Genomic DNA, 20,321 nt, shown 5'->3' with positions numbered 1-20,321 from the left:
TCCTTCCTTCCTTCCTTCCTTCTTTCCTTCCTTTCTCCCTTCCTCCCTCCATCCCTCCCTCCCTCCCTCCTTCCCTCTCTCTCTCCCTCTTTCTCTCCTTCCCTCCTTCTCTGTCTTTCTTTTCTTTTCTTTTTGGAGTCTCGCTGTTCACTGCAACCTCCGCCTCCTGGATTCAAGCGATTCTCCTGCCTCAGTCTCCTGAGTAGCTGGGACTACAGGCACATGCCACCAGACCCGGCCAATTTTTGTGTTTTTAGTAGAGATAGTGTTTTACCATATTGGCCAGGTTGGTCTGGAACTCCCGACCTCAGGTGATCCACCAACCTCGACCTCCCAAAGTGTTGGGATTGCAGGCATGAGCCACTGTGCCTGACCTAGAAATATTTTTTTGATAATGATATTCTCCTCCTGGAGGCTAAAACTTTGCCAGAATACAAGAGAGTAGTGAGGGGATAGAGCAAGTGGAGTCTGGCCTGGGAGGCCAAACCTGTGTCACTTCTGTAGTCATCATTAACTGTGTCAACTGGGGGCAGGCAGCAGTGACTCTGTGTCTGGGATTCAGGGTGTGTGGGAAGTCACCTCTCCACTCTTGATGACTGTATTTGACCCTTGGTGGCCCATGACAAGTCTTCCCTCACCTCTGAGTCAAGGTTCTTGTTTGCTTCCTCTCTAATTCAGCATGAATGTCATCATCCCCAGGTGGCTCCTTTCTTCTTTGAGAATTCTTGTCTCCCTTTTAAGATTCCCTTCAACCCAGTTTTCTGCTGTTCAATGCTAGGCCCAGGATCTCTTTGTGGCCCTCCCAGGGGATGGGGGTCACTTCATGAATACAAACCCCTGGAGGCTGGCCATGGCATGCCCAGTAGCTAAGATGGGCATGTTGGGGGGCATTATGGGTGTGACCTCACCAGGTTTATCACTGCAGATTTATATTTTTTAAAAAGAAAGAAAAAAATACAAGATGTCTGAAGTTGCTTATTGCTTAAATGTGGTATTTCATTTAAGCTTTGAAATGGAGTTTTGAAATAATTTGCTTATGGATATACATGAAATCAATTTATGTATATATGGATTAACATTCCTTACTGGTTTCATTTTTCTTTTTTTTATGGATAGCTTTCTTTTCTGGAGGCCCATGATCTGGAAGACATGGCTCGTGTTACATCCCTGATAAAGATCTATATTCCACAAGCATTTCTCAAAGACAGCAGTGGAAGTGAGCTGACCTACGCCATTCCAAAGGACGCAGACAAGGCCTGCTTCAAAGGGCTCCTCCAGGCCCTGGATGAGAACCTGCATCAGCTGCGCCTGATGGGCTATGGGATCTCAGACACCACCTTAGAAGAGGTACTGAGAAAACTGAAGCATGCTTTAATTATTTATGCTTTTTTGGCCATTCCACATTAAATGAAGAGATGTGGGTAAAGGGGAGGGGATGGAGAAAAGTGTGCACTTTTATTTACATTTGGGTTCTGATTGGTAGCATAGTAGACACCAATAACTGAACTTAACACGCTTGACAGGTGACGATTGTCCTTTAAGTGAAGTGGCGTTCTTTTAGCATTCTTTCTTTCTTTTATTTTTTTTTGAGATGGAGTCTGGCACTGTCACCCAGGCTGGAGTGCAGTGGTGCGATCTCGGCTCACTGCAAGCTTTTCCTCCCGGGTTCACGCCATTCTCCTGCCTCAGCCTCCTGAGTAGCTGGGACTACAGGTGCCCACCACCACACCCGGCTAATTTTTTTGTATTTTTAGTAGAGATGGGGTTTCACCATGTTAGCCAGGATGGTCTCGAACTCCTGACCTCGTGATCCACCTGCCTTGGCCTTCCAAAGTGTTGGGATTACAGGCGTGAGCCACTGCGTCCGGCCTCTTTTAGCATTCTTATAGTTAAGAAGCTTGGTGTCTTTAATTCAGAATCATGAGGTGTTTAAACAGTTGTCAGTAGTGGATGATTGCTGGTTGTAATTCTTCATGTAGAGTTGCCCTCCTCTTTCTGCTTCTGTCTGGAAGCCTCTGGCCCCATGCTGGGTATCCGTAATGTGAGCGGGTTTAGCACGGGAACACTGCAGATGCCTGGTGAGCTCCTATCCCCCAGGTCCCACTTTTCTCTACCTGGATCTGAGGTGGATGAGACTACTCCATGTAGGTTCTTCATAGAGTACACTTAACGACAGGCAGAAATAGGCGTTTCCTCCAGGAGAACGTTGTTGTGTTGTGTGACCCAACGTAAGGCAAGCCTTGTTTAGGGTTCTTGAGGTTGGCTCTCTTTGTGGGCAGTATTTGAGCCTTAATTTTGCATTACTATTATTTATATAAAATGTTGCAGATTTTTAAAAAATCAAGTGCTGCAAGTCAAAATTTTAAAAAATTTGCAAAGTCAAAGTCTAAACATTCAGTTGTGTTTTGGAATTGATTCCTTGGGTTAGTGATGCAGAAGGAAAGGCAATCTTCCGTGTGATAAATCAGTGTGGTCCCAAGTAGATAGCCCCCATCACAAGTTTTGTCTGGAATAAATAGTCATAAAAGATTGTGAAACATAAAAAAAAATTACAAAAATGCTTTTATACATAGAATGTATTTGGTTCCCCAAAAACTCTGTAACTTATTATTCCTATTTTAAGATTGAGTAAGCTGAGGCTCACATAGGCTAACTTCTTTATCTCAAATCACGAAGGTCATAAATGGTGAGCTCTGCTTAGACCTAGGGTTTCTGATAGTTAGTCAAGTTCTCTAAATGAGCGCATGCCTTTGTGTTTGATGTTTTGTATTCCATGCATCATCAGAACTGGAGTCCATCAATTCCCACTGCGTTTTAATAGAGCAAGTTAGAATGCAAGAGACAAACAAAAAGCAGCCTAATAAACACACATGATGAATATGAGCTGTTTTCTAAAGCCAAAGGATGCGATCATTGCATCTTTTCTTGTCTGGCTGTCTCCTATTTTCATTCTTCAAGTCTCGACATGAACGGCGCCTCTGCAGCGGATTCCGATTCCTCAGCATCAATTCTGTTCCGTGTTCCCCCCACCCGCCCTCACTGCACTCTGAAGCGTTTCTTCATGACAGTTCTCCCAACTTGTTATGCATGCATCTCTGTCTCTCCCATGGAAGCTGAGATCTGTGAGTGCTTGTATCTTTTCTGCCCACCTCTGTACCAGCAGTGCCCAGGACAGTTGCTGGCACTCGTGGTTGCTTAATAAATGTTTTCTAAGTGAATGATGTGCTGGACCTTTCCAAAGACTCATCCAGCTATATTTTTATTATGAAATAAATAATATTTTATCATTTAATAAAATAACACATATATTACACATAATATACATATATAACATAATATATACACATATACATATATTATATATAATACAGATATTTAATAAAACATATATATATGTTCAGGGTTTCACTGTGTTGCTCAGGCTGGTCTGGAACTCCTGGGCTCAAGAGATCCTCCCACCTTAGTCTCCCAAGTAGCTGAGACTATAGGTGTGTGCCACTGCACCTGGCACCAGGCTTTTGATCTTTAAAATGGAAAAATCTGAACAATTTGCATGGTTTCCCAAGGAGTAACAATAATGGTTAAATTCCTGGAACAAATCTGTCAAAAATGGTAATGGCTTTTCTCACTTATAGTGGGATTGCATGAGATGTTGCTGCCGTAGCTTTGGCGTTACCACAGAATTAAATAACATCTATACCCCCAAAAGATACCTTTCCTCTAGGAATTTTTGGGAGACAGCAGTCTTCCCTGGGCCAATGTAGAACAAGAGTGAATTTCCTAAGCCTCTTTTCCCCAGATTGCATGAGTCAGATGTAGGTTTACAGACCTGCCGCTAACTAAAGCACTGTACTTGAATGCAGCTATGTCAGGCACCACAGTTGTCACTGTCTTCTTCAATGTGAATAACAAGTCCAAATATGATATTGGAAGCTAATCGGTTGAATAGTTGAGAGCTGTCAGCTGGCATGAGTCAGTTTCCCTACAGACAGAAGGATGTGCTGCTTCCAGAGGATAGTTTTGCCATCCTGGGTCACTTGGAAAAGAAAAATAAAATAATATTTTTTTGGATTATAAAGAGAAATTGACGAAAAAGCCCAGACTTGTTATGTTCGCGTCTGTCTCTCTAATCATTCACCAGGTTAATCCTGTGGTTTACTAGTTGTATGGCATCTTGTATAGATAAATTGAACATATTCATAAGCTCACTGGACTCTCAGGGCAGGGAGGAAGACCCTGTGGGAATATGGACCAAGCACACTTATCAGTGAAACAATGAGTGTTCACCTCCAATATATTTACTGATTTCCAATTGAATACATGCGACAGGAAGAGTGGGTGTTCCCTTTACATAAGTGGCATTTTGCTTGTTGCTAATAAAAGAGAAAACCTTGGTAATACTCTTAATTTTTATTATTAAGAAGAGTGAAATTTTGTGGAACATTTTGCTTGAATATTTTATGAATTTAAACATCACAGAAAAAACAAACAAACAAACAAAAAAACTGGTGATGAGAGCCTTTATGTCCTGCGTAGATGCTTAGCTTTAAAATGTTTTGTTAATTATTGTGGCATATATGACCAATCAATAATATCTCAAGGTAAAACATATATTTAGGGAGAGGCTTATTCATAACCATAGCACGTGTAAATAAGATTCTTCAGTATTCTTCTTAGTAATTCCCTTCCTTCCTGCCTTCCTTCTCTACCTCTCTCTTTTTGCTTCCCTTCCTCCTTCCTGCCTACATCCTGCTTTCCTCCCTAATTTTTAGGTCTGTCTGAGTTCTTAGTCACATCTGAGACTAAAATGAAGAGCCCACAGAAGTAAGAAAGTGTCAGCTGTGCTGTTTCGTGTTTGCTGTGCTTGTGTTACTCATATTATCTGCAGAATCTTTTAAAGCCACTATCTCCTTTATAAGTGTTATTTTAGTAAAAACTAGATAAATCAATGTAAAAATCTACTTAGGCCTCTACAAAGCTGCAACCTGTTGGAACTTAAAGAACTGTCACTGTGGCCACAGAGGCCACCATTACTCCTACCAGTCTTAAATATAAGGAATTCTTTATGTCTGATAGGTTCCACCTAGGAATAGAAACTGGGATTTCCATGTTTTCTCCTGCACCCTCTGGGGTGCTGAGAGAGCTGGGCCTGGACAGAGTCTGCAGGGCCACGGGGAGTGCTCTGCATTCTTGATCATGCATGGTGCTCTCTCACTGCAGAATGACTCCCCTACCTTGGCACCCTTACCTGTAGGTTGGGAATTGTGGAAGGAACCACAACATAGGGTTGAAGGGAAGAAACTTCTAGTGCAGCGCGTGACACACAGACAGACGACATTCGTTCCGCTTGATAGGGACTTGCATGAGATGCCCTGGGAGGAGCCCCAGCCCGGGAGTGCCCTGGGACCAAGGAAAGCCTCCTGCAGCACTCACAGAGGACAAGGCTGGAGCTGCAACCTGGGTGTGTCTTGGGGTTTAGAGACTGCTCCCTTTTGCTTCCTCACCCACCAGCCACAGGCCCAGCCTCCCACTTCCCCCAGACCCATGTCCATGCTTCTCTTTCTGATGTCTGCCCTTTCCCCACTCTCATCTCTACAGAGCTCGGGCCTGTTAAGAGCTTGCTGTACTTCGGCCCTTCCATGCCCCCAATTCTAAACCAGTCTTGAAATCTCACTGCATATACCTTTTTTTTTTTTTAAACAAGAGTTACCCATTTCACAATATTTGTTTTGAACAGTTTTTATTTTTCCTATAGTCCTGAGTTACCCATTTCACAATATTTATCTTGAACAGTTTTTATTTTTCCTATAGTCATGATGTTCATGGTGACATAATTTCTTTTATAAAAATGTGTCCTTATGTAGTTCCTCTCCTCCTTGCTTTAAGGCACTTTGGTTGTTTCCAGAGTTTTGATTTTGCCATTGAGACCATACAAGACCGAAGAACAGGGTCCTCCAGCTTCTCCATAGACTGATTCCCAGAAGTGCAATTACTGGGTTCACGGGGATAACCCTGAAGATCTGTGACGGGGTCAAATGACAGAGTCCCAAAATGATAACATGCATTTGTGTCCTAGATGCTTTTTTTTTCATGTGCCTCAATCTTTTCATCATTTCAAAAGAAACCCAGTGCCTTCTAGTCACATTTAGGATTTCCTAACTGGCCTGCTGCCCCATATCTTCTTCAACCCATGGTTGCCATGGGAAGGGCCTGGGAGTCAGGACAAGAACATTGACACTTGCATTTATGTTTCATCACTTCCTGTCAGGGGCAACCTGAACAAATCACTTAGGCTGCACCACATTTATTTTAATTTCAAAAACTTTTTAAAGAGCAGTTTTAGATTCTCAGCAAAATTGAGCACAATTTGTGCTCAATTGCAAAATTGCACAATTTGTGCATTCTGTGTCCTTCTACCTCCCTTGCCTCCAGCCTCCTCCACTATCAACATCCCTGCAGAATGGCTCATGTGTTACAACTGATGAACCGACATGGACACATCACCATCCAGCCCACTGGGCTTCATTCTTGCTGTTGTATGTTCTGTGGATTTGGATGAATGTATAATTCCATGGATCTGCCATTATAGTATGATATGGAACAGTTTCACTGCCCTAAAAATCTCTTGTGCTCTGCCTAGTCATTCCTTCCTGCCCTCAGCCCCAGCCACTGATATTTTTACTGTCATTGTAGCTTTACCTTTTCCAGAATGTTGCAGAGTCGGGAATCATATAACCCTTGTAGCCTTTTCAATTTGGTTTCTTTATCTTAGTAACATGGATTTAAATTTTCTCTGTGTCTTTTAATGGCTTGATAGCTTATTTCATTGTACCACTGAATAATATTCCAGTGGCTGAATGTACCGTAGTTTATTTATCTGTTTACCTACTGAATGACATCTTGGTTGCTTCCAAAGTTTAGCAATTACGAACAAAACTGCTGTAAATATCTGTGTGCAGATTTTTGTGTGGATGTAAGCTTTCAACTTACTTGGGTAAATACCTAAGACTACAATTGCTGTATCATACGGTAAGAGTGTCTTTAGTTTTGTAAGAAACTGCCAAACTGTCATCCAAAGTACCTGCACCATTTTGTGTTTCCACCAGCAATGAATGGAAGCTTCTGTTATTCCATATTCTTGCCAACATTTGGTGCTGTTAGGGTTCTGGATTATTACCATTCTAATAGGTGTGTAGAGGTATCTCACTGCTGCTTTAATTTGCATTTTCCTGATGACATATGATGTGGAGCAACTTTTCATATTCTTATTTGCCATTTGAATATACTCTTTAGTGAGGTGTCTGTTTAGGTCTCTGGCCCACTTTTTAAAAATTGGGCTGCTTGTTTTCTTATTGTTGAGTTTTAAGAACTCTTTGTTAACTTCATTTTTCTCCTCCCTACAGTAGGTTTATCTTCCCTATCTTCCACACACAGTTTTTGTTTAGGTCAAATCATATGATTAACACTGAGTGCAGGTTACATATTGCTAGACTGTGACATAAATATGAGGACTGATCAATATTTTTCTACTATTTATATCCAAAACATATGTGCAGTGGTATATTTTCAGATTAGACATTGTTGTATTTTAATCTGTCTATATTTTAATGTTACAGTATACCTTGCATTATAGAATAACTTTTAAAAATTCTTTTTATGCTATGTATTAGTCCATTCTCACATTGCTGTAAAGAAATACCTGAGACTGGGTAATTTATAAAGAAAAGAGGTTTACTCGGCTTAAGGTTCTGCAGGCTGTACAGGAAGCATAGCAGCATCTGCTTCTGGGGATGGAAGGTGGAAGGCAAAGAGGGAGCAGGCATCTTACATGGCAGGAACAGGACCGAGAGAGAGTAGGGAGGTGTCACACACTTTTAAACAACCAGATCTCACAAGAACTCACTCACTTGCTATACACGGCCAAAGGGGGATGGGGCTAAACCATTCATGAAAACTCCACCCCCATGATCCAGTCACCTCCCACCAGGCCCTACCTTGGACGTTGGGGATTGCAATTTGACATGAGATTTGGGTGGTGACACAGATCCAAACCATATTATGCTATATTCCTTAAATATCTCTATTTCTGTTTAATAGTCACCTTTCTGTTACAAAATATTTGTATTTGTACTTTACCCATTCATATTCCTTTCAGAAATATCTCAGTCTTTCTCCTCTTTGCCTTCATTTCTTAAAAAATATGTGTTTATGTCCTTCCTATGTAAAATTCCTACAGTAAAATCCACTACAAGTTTGACAAATGTATAGAGTTGTAAAACCACCACTCCAATCAAAGTACAGAGGAGTTTCATCCCTACTACCTTCTGAAAAGAATAATTCTTCCATGTAACCTGCCTCTGCAATTTTTTAAATTCAGGATTCATGTTCTTGCTGTTAGTCACCCCCAGAACAGCAAGAACTCCTCATAAGTCAGGGAGGAGCAACAGAACAAGTTGTTCAATTACTTTGGAGATGTAGCACGTGTTTCTTCAATTGCTTACAGTAATTTCTACTTTCTACATTTAGTGTGTGCTTTGCATATAATAGGTCGTAAGTAAATATTGATTTACTAGATTTTACGTATCTCTCTTTTTCCACATATCTCACACACACGGATGCTAAGAAAGAAATTATCTAAGGGCAACCATGGACAAAGAATCAGGAATATATACAATGTATATGAGAGCTAACAAAATATAAACAGTATATTTAGAGCTGTTTGAGAAAGGTATCTAAAACTGGATAAAGATTGGGGCTTTTGGAGAACCTTCTTTTGTTTGGTAGAGGCTATAAAATGTCTATCTCAACCAATTTTGTCTCTTCACACTTGGCGGGCATTGACTTTCCTTTCTCATGTCTGTTATTGATCCAGAGTTAGCATGGCTGTTGTACCTCTGAGGCTGCTTTTCTCTTCCTTCATCTGCATTTTGCCTGATGACTTAACAGGAGTGAGGAGGACCTGCCAATTAACTCTCCAGTTTAGCTCTTCAGCTAGAAAGCATATTTTATTTCTAAACTGCAATACACTTACTATAAATTATTATCTCCAAAACTTTACTACAAGCTAGTGAAATTAAGATTTAAAATGGAATCACGATAGTTACCAGTTTCATTAAGGCATCTGTACTTTCTACTCCAATGCTTGGACCTAAGGACAATACTGGCAAGTTACAATGTTTACTTTGTGTGGGATGGGACCATAGAGAGCTAGAAGACTTAGCTTTGCCTATGGAATATATTTGCAGCAATCTCTGAAGCCAAGACAACTTTCTGGCATAATGCAAACAGAGTAAATTTTTGCAGTGTGTTTTTTAAAATAATTTTGAAGTTTTTAGTAATGTTTTAGAAAGGTTGGTGAGCCTGCCTGAGATGGGAAGTTTTTTTCCTTCCAGCTTGCTAAATACGATTAGTGGGTTCCCTTTGTACCTTTGCCAAGGAGGTTCTGGATGCTAGTTCCTCGGGTGCATGAACTCAGCTGCACCATCCTACGCAGCATTAAGAGGTCAAGCCTGGGCCTCAGATGTAGGGCTTGATCTTTTTTTATTTTTTTTTGACTTTTTTTTAAGAATGATTTTTAAGAAAAAAGAATTCCTGTACAATCTTTGCCCATTTAAGTTTCAGTTGTGCCCCTCATGTCCCTAAGAGCAAAAAGATCCAGTCCAGGATCACCAGCTGCACTCAGCTGCGTGCCTCTTTAGTCACTGTCAATCTGTAAGGATTCCTCAGTTTCCTTGACTTTCATGACCTTACTATTTTTGAAGAGTCCAGAGCACATATTTTGCACAGTGAGCCTCAATGTGAGTTTGCCCTATTTTGCTGTGATTGTTCAGGTTATGCATTTTTAGCTGGCATACTCCAGGGGTGATGCTGTGCCCTACTGCTCCTAGCTGCCTGCTGCACAAGGCTGATCTGCGCCATGGCTAGTGGGGTGATATTTTATCCCAGGTAAAGTGGAAAGTGGTATTTGCCAGGCTTTCCCACTCTTAAGTTAATTTCCTTTTCTCTCTCTCTTTTTTTCTTGAGGATATATTTTGAGACTCTCTAAATTCCACTTTTCTCACCCACCTGTTTCAGCATCTTCTAATGTTCATTGCCAGAATTAAAAATTATTACTCTGGCACTTGCCAAGTGGTAATTTTTCTAATCCCATCATTCCTTCTATGTGTTTTAGTTGGCATTGTCCAGTAAGAAAGAATTCTCTCTTTACTCCATTGACCTATTTATATCAGGAGCCACTCATAGCATCCTATTCTATTCAATGAGTTACAATTCAGTAGAGTCATTATTTACTTTGAGGCTCATGTCATACCAAGTTGAGCCAGTGGGAGGTCCTTCATGCTGGTTTTTGTGCCTTTTAACTCATGCCTCCTACTCTTTGAGCATTTTCCTGCTTCCTGACAAAACAAGATGTTCTAGGATTACCATTCTTTCCCAGCCCTGGCTCTAGAATCAGCCATTTCTCCAAGAAATCCTGGCTGCTCAATATACTCATGATGGCTGGGGTGTTGCTGCTCTGAGGTTCCCTCATGGATAAAGTAAAAGATCCACCTCTATTTTTGCTTCTCTTTCTGCCCATAAATAGAAAACTAGGAGTTCAACTCCACATGGCATCTCCAATTCCAATCCAATTACGTAGCATTCATTTAGTGTTTCCTCTTGCCTAACTGGTACTGTCCTTCTCTGATACCAAGAAACTCAACTTACTCATTCCTATGCTACCTTTTCCCTCAGTCCTCCTGTGTGCAGCTCATCTTCCAAGGCCTCCACGCTGCTTGCTGCTCTGGTCACATGCCCTCTTGTGGGAACCTGCCCCACTCCAGCTGCCACTTTATGTTGGCCCCAAACCCTAAACTGGTGTCTTCCTTCCAAAAAAAAAAAAAAAAAAAAAAAAGGGAAAGGAAAGAAGGAAGAAAGGGAAGAAGGAAAAGGAAGAGAAAGAAACAGGTAATTTTTGAGAAGTTGTTTCCTTTTTCTTTTATGTGACATCCTGTTTGTTGTTGTTGTTTTCTTTTTTTTTTTCCTAAAGAACAATACATTCAGTATTTTGAGGATTCTACATTTGGGGGCTAAGGTCCTCTTACCTCAGAGCAGCCTCAGGGTCTAAGCATTTATGCAGACAGCCTGGTGTCTTGTAAACACTGACTGTGCTATCAGCCCTTCCACTGGAGTGCTGTGACCCATTCTTTGCATTCTGTTTAAAACAAGGTCTTGTAGGATGTCACAGAGCCTGAGTGTGAACTATAATTGATCTTTTATAACTTATGTCTTTTAATCTTCCCCTTGTACGAATAAGCAAACTGAGAGACCAAAAAGATAATGAGTTGACCAAAAATCAGAAACTGGATTTTTTTTCATTTTGTGTTGGACTCCAAAATTTTCTACACTACTTTCCAACTTCTACTGTTCTGTAGTCTCCAGGGACACCTCAAATCAACAGCCCTTGTTTCAAAGGTGTGTTGACGGTGTGATAGTTCTAGGATAGGCTAGATAATGGTCCCCCAGCGATGTCCATGTCCTTATCACTGAAGCCTGTAAATGTTACCCATATGGGACTGTGACAGGAGATACCGCAAATTATCTGGGTGGACTTCATGTAATCAAAAGGATACATCTAAGGGGGATTGAGGAAGTCAGAGAGGATGAAGGTGATGTTATGATGAGGCAGCAGTTGGAGAGATGAACTTTAAAGACGGAGGCTGGGGCCATTGGCCAAACAATATTGGCAGCCACTAGAAGCTGGGAAAGTCCAGGGAGTGTATTCTCTCTTGATTTTAGCCCAATAAGGCCTATATCAGGCTTCTGACCCCCAGAACTGTAAGATACTAAATACATTGTCTTAAGCCACCACATTTGTGGTAATTCGTTACAGCAGTGATAGGAAATCATACAAGCTCCTGTAAAATATCAAATCTTGCTGCATGCATTGTGTTAGCATGTTAGGGGACAGCCCTGCCCAAGGTCCCATATTGAGAGAGCAACTGCTAGTAGCAGCTCTAGTGTTTCTTATCATCTAAGTTGTCCATGTGTTTTCATCTTCTGCTTCTTTAAAAAACAATTGCTTTGGGGAAACGGAAAGAGTACATCTTATGTTACATGTAGGTCAAGTTTGGTAATTCTTCCTCTGCTCAAGTCATCACTCAGCTGGGTTCCATTGTCCTTGTCTTACAAAAATTTGGTGAGCTTCATAAATTTCTCTAGCATCTAAGCAAAAAAGTACCTTGCACTGACCATCTCCAGGACAGAATCCATCAAACTGACACTTTAAGTGTAGATCATATCTGGGGTCTCATGCTGCTTGACAATATCCTTTAAACAGAGAACCCAAAAGGATGGGGCATAGGATTCATGGCTGAGGGATTGATAGCACAGTCAGTGTAGAGATGACACTGGGCTGTCATAAATGCCTAGACCTCGAAGCTCTTTTAAATTAAGGAGACGTAGATCCTCAAATGAAGAATCCCAAAACTTTTTTGAATTTACTGTCCCTTGAAAAGAAAGAGTAGATACGCCATAGGTATTGCTTTTAAAGCCATATTTTTGTTGCATTTTAAATTACTTTCATGCTAGTTAGTGTCCTTGAGACTTAATTTCATCATTTCTTATTTTATTCTTATTTACTTTGTGTGATGAATTTACCTAAAAATTAATGAGTAGTTTGACCAACTTGATTGTCCTTTGACTTGAGAAGCTTGTAATTTCAGTGAAATTCAAAACATTAGATAAGCTTGAAAACAATATTCTACTTCTTTTGTATGAAAGTCGGAAGGTGTAGGTCTTATTTGGTCCATTTGAATTGGCCTATGGCCTATGTTCAGTTACAATGATGGAAAATACCACCAAAAGAGGAGGAAGACGTATGTATAAATAATGTCATTCCATACTAAAAGCACAAACGCAGCATTCTTCTTAAACTGGAAAGTGTAGCCAGGACATTAGATGTTTAGCCTGCATTCAGATAACTTCCTGTGCAGTTGCTTAACCTTTATTTCTATCTCTTTTGGAGGATTGTTTATATGTTTTGACCAGGACTTTTATAATCTCAGTGAGAATATTTTTGCAGTATTTTGCATCTCCTCATAATTGTTGAGATGAAACAGAGTTTAAGTTTCTTTATTTGAATTACTTTAAAAAACCCGAAGAATGCCTTTCAGTAGAAATAGTGATTTAAATATTGCTGGAAAGTATGCATCAGATAAGAAGGAATATAGTGAGACCTCAGTTAACATTGTTGATGGGTTCCTGGAAACAAAAAATTTAAGCAAAACAATTTTTTCCCTCATCAACGTTATAGCAAAATGGCATTGAATGAGATGACGTTGTTTGAGGACCTGCTGTATGTCCTTTTGCTTAAAGTTGCCATTGTGACCAGTAACTTCCTGATGATGCTGAGTGAGGACTTACTGTAAAATGATATAATGTGGAAATACTATGTCTAGAAGTCAGTGAAATGTTAGGAGCCTTCTTATAAGTTTTCTTTCATTAAATCCCTAGGTAATGTTCTATTCTGAATGCTAGAGTTACCTGAAATACTTGCCAAGGGGAGTTTTACAATTGTTGTCTAACTGTGTGATTCAGCGTGAGAATTATAGTGCAAAATAACAAAGGCAAAGTCTACCATCAAGACTCCAAATCTTTGATTACAGGGATCAATGTCATATTGCTTTTGAAAAGAGTAACCTTTATTGGCCCTCTCTGTTAACTGTGCTACTTTGACATTTTGTCAAATTCTCAGAACCTCCTTGACGGCGTGCCTGTAGTTAAGGTAAGCTGCTACTTGATGGCACTCATAAAATTCTGATTGTCTTAGGCTTGCCTTTCACTATTCACAGGCAACGTTCCAGAATTTTCAGACACATTGTACCCAGATACTTAGTGCCATACCATAATTGATTGTATTTCCTGCTGATCTGTGAGATCACTGAGGGCAAAAATTCTGTCCTTATTCTGTTTCCTCCTCCAACACACACCCACACAAATGTGTGCATTCAAACATGTGCATACAGATTCACACATGTTTGCACACACCCACTCACACACACACCCACACACCCTCCACCCCACCACGTGCAACTTTGGCCTTTTATGAGAGGGGTTAGAAAAGGAAAATTTAAAAAGGACAGATGAATAGTGTTATCAGTAATTCCTTAGTTATCAAGGTATGCTTCATATAATCATAGTTAAACGTGACCATTAAATGAAAATTCTATTTAGAATAAGATGTAAAGGAAAATCTTTAGTCAATGAATAAGTCTTGATTTTCACTATTTCTATTGTTTCCTATTTCATTCCCTATAAATGCACTAGGTGAAGACTTACTGCACTAAGCCTCAATGCCCTCATCTTAAGTGAGGATAATAGTACTTGTCTCATCAGATTGATCTGAGAATTACATGATGAAACATAGCACATACACCCTACTACACTTACTCATCCTTAACTAGCTACTGTTAAGACCAGACATTGCCAGCATGCTACATGCCAGGCATCGTTTTTATAACTTTATACATAAATGCATTTACTGCTTGCAACAAGCCTATAATATGTCTTATTTATTACCATTTATCATGTGAGGAAACTAAGTTATAGAGTGGTAAAATAATTTGTCCAAGGTCACATGGCTGATGCATACTCAGAAATGTTATTTATCATTATTCTTCATGTTATTATTTGCAATAGTAGTGAGGTTTGCAGTTTTTCCTTGGAGTCTTACTGGGAATCAGCAAAGGGTTATCTTTCACATGAAGGTAGCTGCATCTGACCTTTCACTAGTGCTATGCTTGCAGATTTTGCTCAGTAGGATTTTGCTAATTAACCACGTGCAGAGATATTGCATGCCTCTCCTGAAGGCTTGCTTGCTCATGGCTTCTTCTTTCTGGTGCTTTCACCCATCTTTCCCTGTGGTTGGGAGCGCCTTAGGAACATCTAGAGACAGCCAGTGCCTTTTTGCTTATTTAGAGGAATCAGAATGGTGAGGTTGTGTAGAGAAATCAAAAGTGAGGCAGGGTGCTCAGTGTGGGCTGATATCTGTGTATGCAGGTATTGGACTTCACTACCCAGTGCCTTGGGTGGGAGGTACCAGCTGGATGGACAGTGACACTGGCCCAGCAGGAGTCACCTGGAGAGGGGCCAGGGCCAGGGACCAATATCTCTATGGATATGTGCAGAGGAAGGGGTGATGGAAGCTCCTGCACAGATGATGCCAAGGGAGAGAGTGGCAATGCACAGTGCCTAGCTTGGTGCATGGGCCACAGAGGATGTTCAGGAAACCTTGGCTAACCACATGAATAACAGAAGACTTACTGCATGCTTCCAGAGTCTATGCCTGGCACTTTACAGCCATCATCTACTCAATGTTAGATACTGTGATCATCATCTCTGTTTTATTAATACAACAAGGCAGCCAACACTCTGGGTGGTGCAGTCCTATGCCTGCAGACACAGAGCCGGCCCACATCTTGCCAAGAGTGGAGCTCCAGCAGTTAGGACTGTGCTGCTGTAAGGCTATGTCTCCTTGACTTTTATGCTTCTTGTGCATTGCCCAGTGTTTATTTTAGAGATTCTCTTTCCGTCGCTGCATAAATCCCTGTCAGCGATCCAGGTGAAGCTCAAGGGCCTCGATGTCTCCAACCCATCTCATTTCCCTTTGTGTCGGCTCACACTTCTGCTTTCTCACCTTAATTTTGCTACTTTAGTCATAGTCTTTGGCTTTGAATAAATTGAGGTTGGACTTCTGCCTCCACTACTAAACAAAAAGTGACTTCAAGCAAGTTATTTAATTAACTACCTTAGTGACATCATATATCATAGCCCATGGAAAGCACACATTTAACGGGGATTTTTAATGCATGAGATCCCATCTACTGTAAGTAAACTGAGCACTGCCATTTTATTGTCTGATTCACCTCTGAATTCCTAAGATGCTGGTACAGTGAGTCACAAACTTAAGTTGAATTGGATACACTGTGTTATTATCTGTCCCCTCCCTGCCTACTACTGCCTATGCATTTGACCAGCCTCCACTAGCCTGTGAGGGTCTGGGAGTTCACAGCCAAGTTTCATTCATCTTTGCATTCTATGGGTAGCCTGTTTTGCTGAGACCTAGGTAGTCTTAGATTTATGCCAATTAAATGGATGACTAAGTGAAACATATGGGGTGTGTTTGGCGTATGTTGTCACAATAGATTAGGCAATTGAGGCAGTAGAAAAGAAATGCAATGTGCATAGAATCATAAAATAATACATGTTTTTTTTTTTTTTCCAAAAGGTATTTTTGATGCTTTTGCAAGATTCCAACAAGAAATCTCACGTTGCCCTGGGGACTCAGTCAGAGCTGCAGAACCACAGGCCTGCAGGACATCTGCCTGGCTACTGTAAGTACAGAATGGCTTCCTGCATTTCTGCTGGAGGAACAATGACACCAGCCTTATTTGACATCCCTTGTTTTAAAAATTGAATAGCAAGGTTCTGAAGTTTGTGAGGAGATGTGAATGTATAGAGAGGGCAAGTAAATACAGGTCAGAGGCAAAAAACTTTTGAGTTTTATCTTGGCTTGAAAAAAAACAACTGTGTGTTTATGGGACACATTTATCTTTTCTTCAGGACTTGACTTAGTATAGAAAAAATTTCTCAATGTATACAGTTAGAATAATGACCACCATTCATCTTCTTTTACTTTCATCACAAACTGATCTGGCCTACCTGCGTGGTGTGCCTCTTATGTGCAGGCACCCTTCTGGTAATGGATTTGCACCGCTTAACAAAGCCCTGGATGTGGGCTTTGCCTTCATGCAAACTCTGTCCATTTGGGACCAAATCATGGCTTCAGCATTTGTATGCAGCCTCCTTTATAGGCTTTAATGATTGAACAGAATCTGGATTTGGTGTCTAGGTGTGTGACTGAAACTCCAGTTCAATCCAATTCCTGGCATATTTATTAGCAGCAACTCAGCAAGGATCGCTGAGCTGAGCTCTAGGGATGTGGAGGGTAATAAATCTAAGGACTTCCTTTAGAGATTTCACTCTGCCAGGCACATGAACTCATGAATAAATAACTGGAATTAAATATGTTATAACCTTTTATGATGTTTCCCAAATTGCATCCTCCTGACAACTGTAGGAATTGCTATTGCTGTACTTCCTCTTTAGCTCTTAGTAGTATCAGATTTGAAAAACATACAATTTAGCCATTAAATAGATGTGTAGTCGTTTCTCATTGTGGTTTTAATTTGCATTCACCTAATGATTATGTTAAGCATATCTTTTTCTTTCCCACAGTTTTATTGAGATATAATTCACACAACACAATTCACTCATTTAAACAGGACAATTTAGTGGCTTTTGGTTTCTTCAGAGTTCTGCATTCATCACCACAATCAACCCTAGACCATTTTCATTACTCTGAAAAATGGTGTCACTTAGCAATCACTCCTCAAAATCCCCATCCCTTCAGCCATATGCAACCCCTAATGTGCTTTCAATCTCTAATAGATGTGCCTATTTTGGACAATTTATATACATGGAATCGTAGTATGTGTGGCCCTCTGTGATAGCTTCTTTCACTCAGCACAATGTTTTTGAGGTTCATCCATGTTACAGTATGCCAGTACTCAATTTATTTTGATTACCAAATATTTCATTGTATAAATATATCACATTTCTGTTTGTCCATTCACCAGTTGATGGGTATTTGGGGTTATTTCCAGTTTTTTGCTATAGCAAATATACTATTATGAACATTTATATACACATTTTTTGTGGATATGTTTTCTCTTACACATATACCTAGGAGTGAAATTGCTGAATTATGTTTCAATCATTTGTGAAACTGCTACCCTGTCATCTAAAGTGATCACACCTTACATTCCAACCATTAGTATATGAAGGTTCTAATTTCTCCACATTCTCCCAACCTTTGTTATTATCTGCTGTTTTGATTATAGACACCTTAGTGGATGTGACACACACCTTAGTGTGTATCTCATTGTGGATTTTGTTTACATTTCACTGATGGTTAATAATGTTGAATATCTTTTCATAGGCTTCATGGCCATTTGTGTATTTTCTTTGGAGAAATCCATATTCAGATTTTTTTGTCCATTATTAAAATTGGGCAGATTTTATTTCTAGAGTTGGAAGAATTTCTAATTATAGAATTGTGTGAGTTAAGTGGAATGGTAACTAGGTTTTCATAAATGCCCTTTATGAAGTTGAAGAAGTTTCTGTCTATTCCTAATTGTGGAGTGTTTTTAATCATGAAAGATGTTGGATATTGCCAAATGCTTTCTCTGCATCTAGTGAGATGATCATATGTTTTTTGTTTATGTATTTATTTATATGGTATATTTTTGAGTTTTGGTAGTTAAAACAACATTGCATTCCTGGGATAAATTCTACCTGGTCATGTCATATATTGCTGGATTTTATTGTGCTAGTATCTTGTTGAACATTTTTGTATCTTTATGGCAGGTATTGGTCTGCAATTTTCTTTTCTTGCAATGTCTTTGGTACTGTTATCGTGGTTATCTTCACCTCATAGAATGAGTTGAGAGGTGATCCCTTCTCTTCTATTTTCTGGACATGTTTGTGAATAATTGGTATTAGCTCTTCTTTAAATGTTTTGTAGAATTCACCAGTGAAGGCTTCTGGGCTTGGGCTTTTCTTTGTGGGTAGATTTTTTTATTATTATTAATTCAATTGTTTAATTGATGTAGGGCTATTAGATTGTCTATTTTTTTTCAAATCAGTTTCAGTGTTTTGTGTCTTTCCAGGAATCTGTCCATTTCATTTCAGTCAATATGCTATTTTATGTTATTGGCGTATAATTGTTCATAGTAATCAGTTATAATTTATTTTATTTTATTTTATTTTTATTTTTATTTTTTATTTTTTTTTGAGACAGAGTCTCGCTCTGCCCCCAGGCTGGAGTGCAGTGGCCGGATCTCAGCTCACTGCAAGCTCCCCCTCCCGGTTCACGCCATTCTCCTGCCTCAGCCTCCCGAGTAGCTGGGACTACAGACGCCCGCCACCTCGCCCGGCTAATTTTTTTGTATTTTTAGTAGAGACGGGGTTTCACCGTGTTAGCCAGGATGGTTTCGATCTCCTGACCTCGTGATCCGCCCGTCTCGGCCTCCCAAAGTGCTGGGATTACAGGCTTGAGCCACCGCGCCCGGCCTCTTTTATTTTTTCAAAAGTCTGTAGTGATGTTTGCCAGGTGCGGTGGCTCATGCCTATAATCCCAGCACTTTGGGAGGCCAAGCTGGGTGGATCATGAGGTCAGGAGATCAAGACCAGCCTGGCCAACATGTTGAAACCCCGTCTCCACTAAAAATACAAAAAATTAGCTTAGCGTGGTGGCAGGCGCCTGTAATCTCAGTTACTTGGAAGGCTGAGGCAGAGAATTGCTTGGACCTGGGAGGCGGAGGTTGCAGTGAGCCTAGATTGTGCCACTGCACTCTAGCCTGGACAAGAGAACAAGACTCTGTCTAAAAAAAAAAAAAAGTCTGTAGTGATGTTTCACCTTTCATTTCCACTTCTAATAATTTGAGTCTTCTCTGTTTTCTTGGTTAATCTAGCTGAAGTGTTGTCAATTTTTGTAATGTTTTCACAGAATCAGCTTTTGGGTTTTATTGATTTTTCTCTTTTCAATTTCATGAAATTCAGCTCTAATTTTTATTATTTTGTTTCTTTTGCTTACTTTATATTTAGTTTGCTCTGCTTTTCCAGTGTCTTCGGGTGGAAGTTTGCATTATGAATTTGAGATTTTTTTTATAATAATAAGCATTTACTGCTATAAATTTTTCTCTAAGCATTGCTTCAGCTGTATCCTGTAAGTTTTGATATGTTGTATCTTCAGTTTTCATTCATCTCAAAGTATTTTTTAACTTCTTTTTTAATTTCTTTCATTTTTTATTTAGGTTGTATTGATTTCCACATATTTGTGAGTTTCTAAATTCCTTTTTGTTATTAAAGTCCCATTTCATTTTATTGTGACCTGAAAAAAACCAGAATGGGTTCATATTTTTAGCAGAGACGGGGTTTCACCATGTTGGCCAGGCTGGTCTCTAACTTCTGACCATCGCAGGTGGAGGTTGCAGTGAGCCTATATTGTGCCACTGCACTCCAGCCTGGGCAACAGAGGGAGATTCCATCTCAAACAACAACAACAACAACAACAACAACAAATTTCTTTTCAATTTATTAAGGCTTGTTTTATGGTGTATGCTTGGAGAAAGTTCTATGTACCCTTGAAAAGAATGTTCATCTGTTGTAATAGGTGGTGTGTTCTATAAACATCTGTAATATTTAGTTTGTGTGTAGTGGTT

General features: G+C 40.0%; 1 protein-coding gene across 1 annotated transcript in view; it reads left to right on the top strand.

The window, feature by feature from the left end:
• Nucleotides 1–20,321, top strand: part of ABCA13 (ATP-binding cassette, sub-family A (ABC1), member 13) — a 502,078-nt gene that overhangs the window by 242,267 nt on the left and 239,490 nt on the right. The window contains exons 41-42 of the mRNA XM_011947569.1: nt 1,117–1,347; nt 16,265–16,370. Coding sequence (XP_011802959.1) covers nt 1,117–1,347; nt 16,265–16,370 — 337 coding nt within the window. The remainder of the gene's footprint in view (nt 1–1,116; nt 1,348–16,264; nt 16,371–20,321) is intronic.

Source organism: Colobus angolensis, unplaced genomic scaffold, assembly GCF_000951035.1.
Source record: "Colobus angolensis palliatus isolate OR3802 unplaced genomic scaffold, Cang.pa_1.0 Scaffold268, whole genome shotgun sequence".
Lineage (NCBI taxonomy): Eukaryota > Metazoa > Chordata > Mammalia > Primates > Cercopithecidae > Colobus > Colobus angolensis.
Note: the sequence above shows the minus strand (reverse complement) of the source record. Positions and strands in the feature narration are given on the sequence as shown.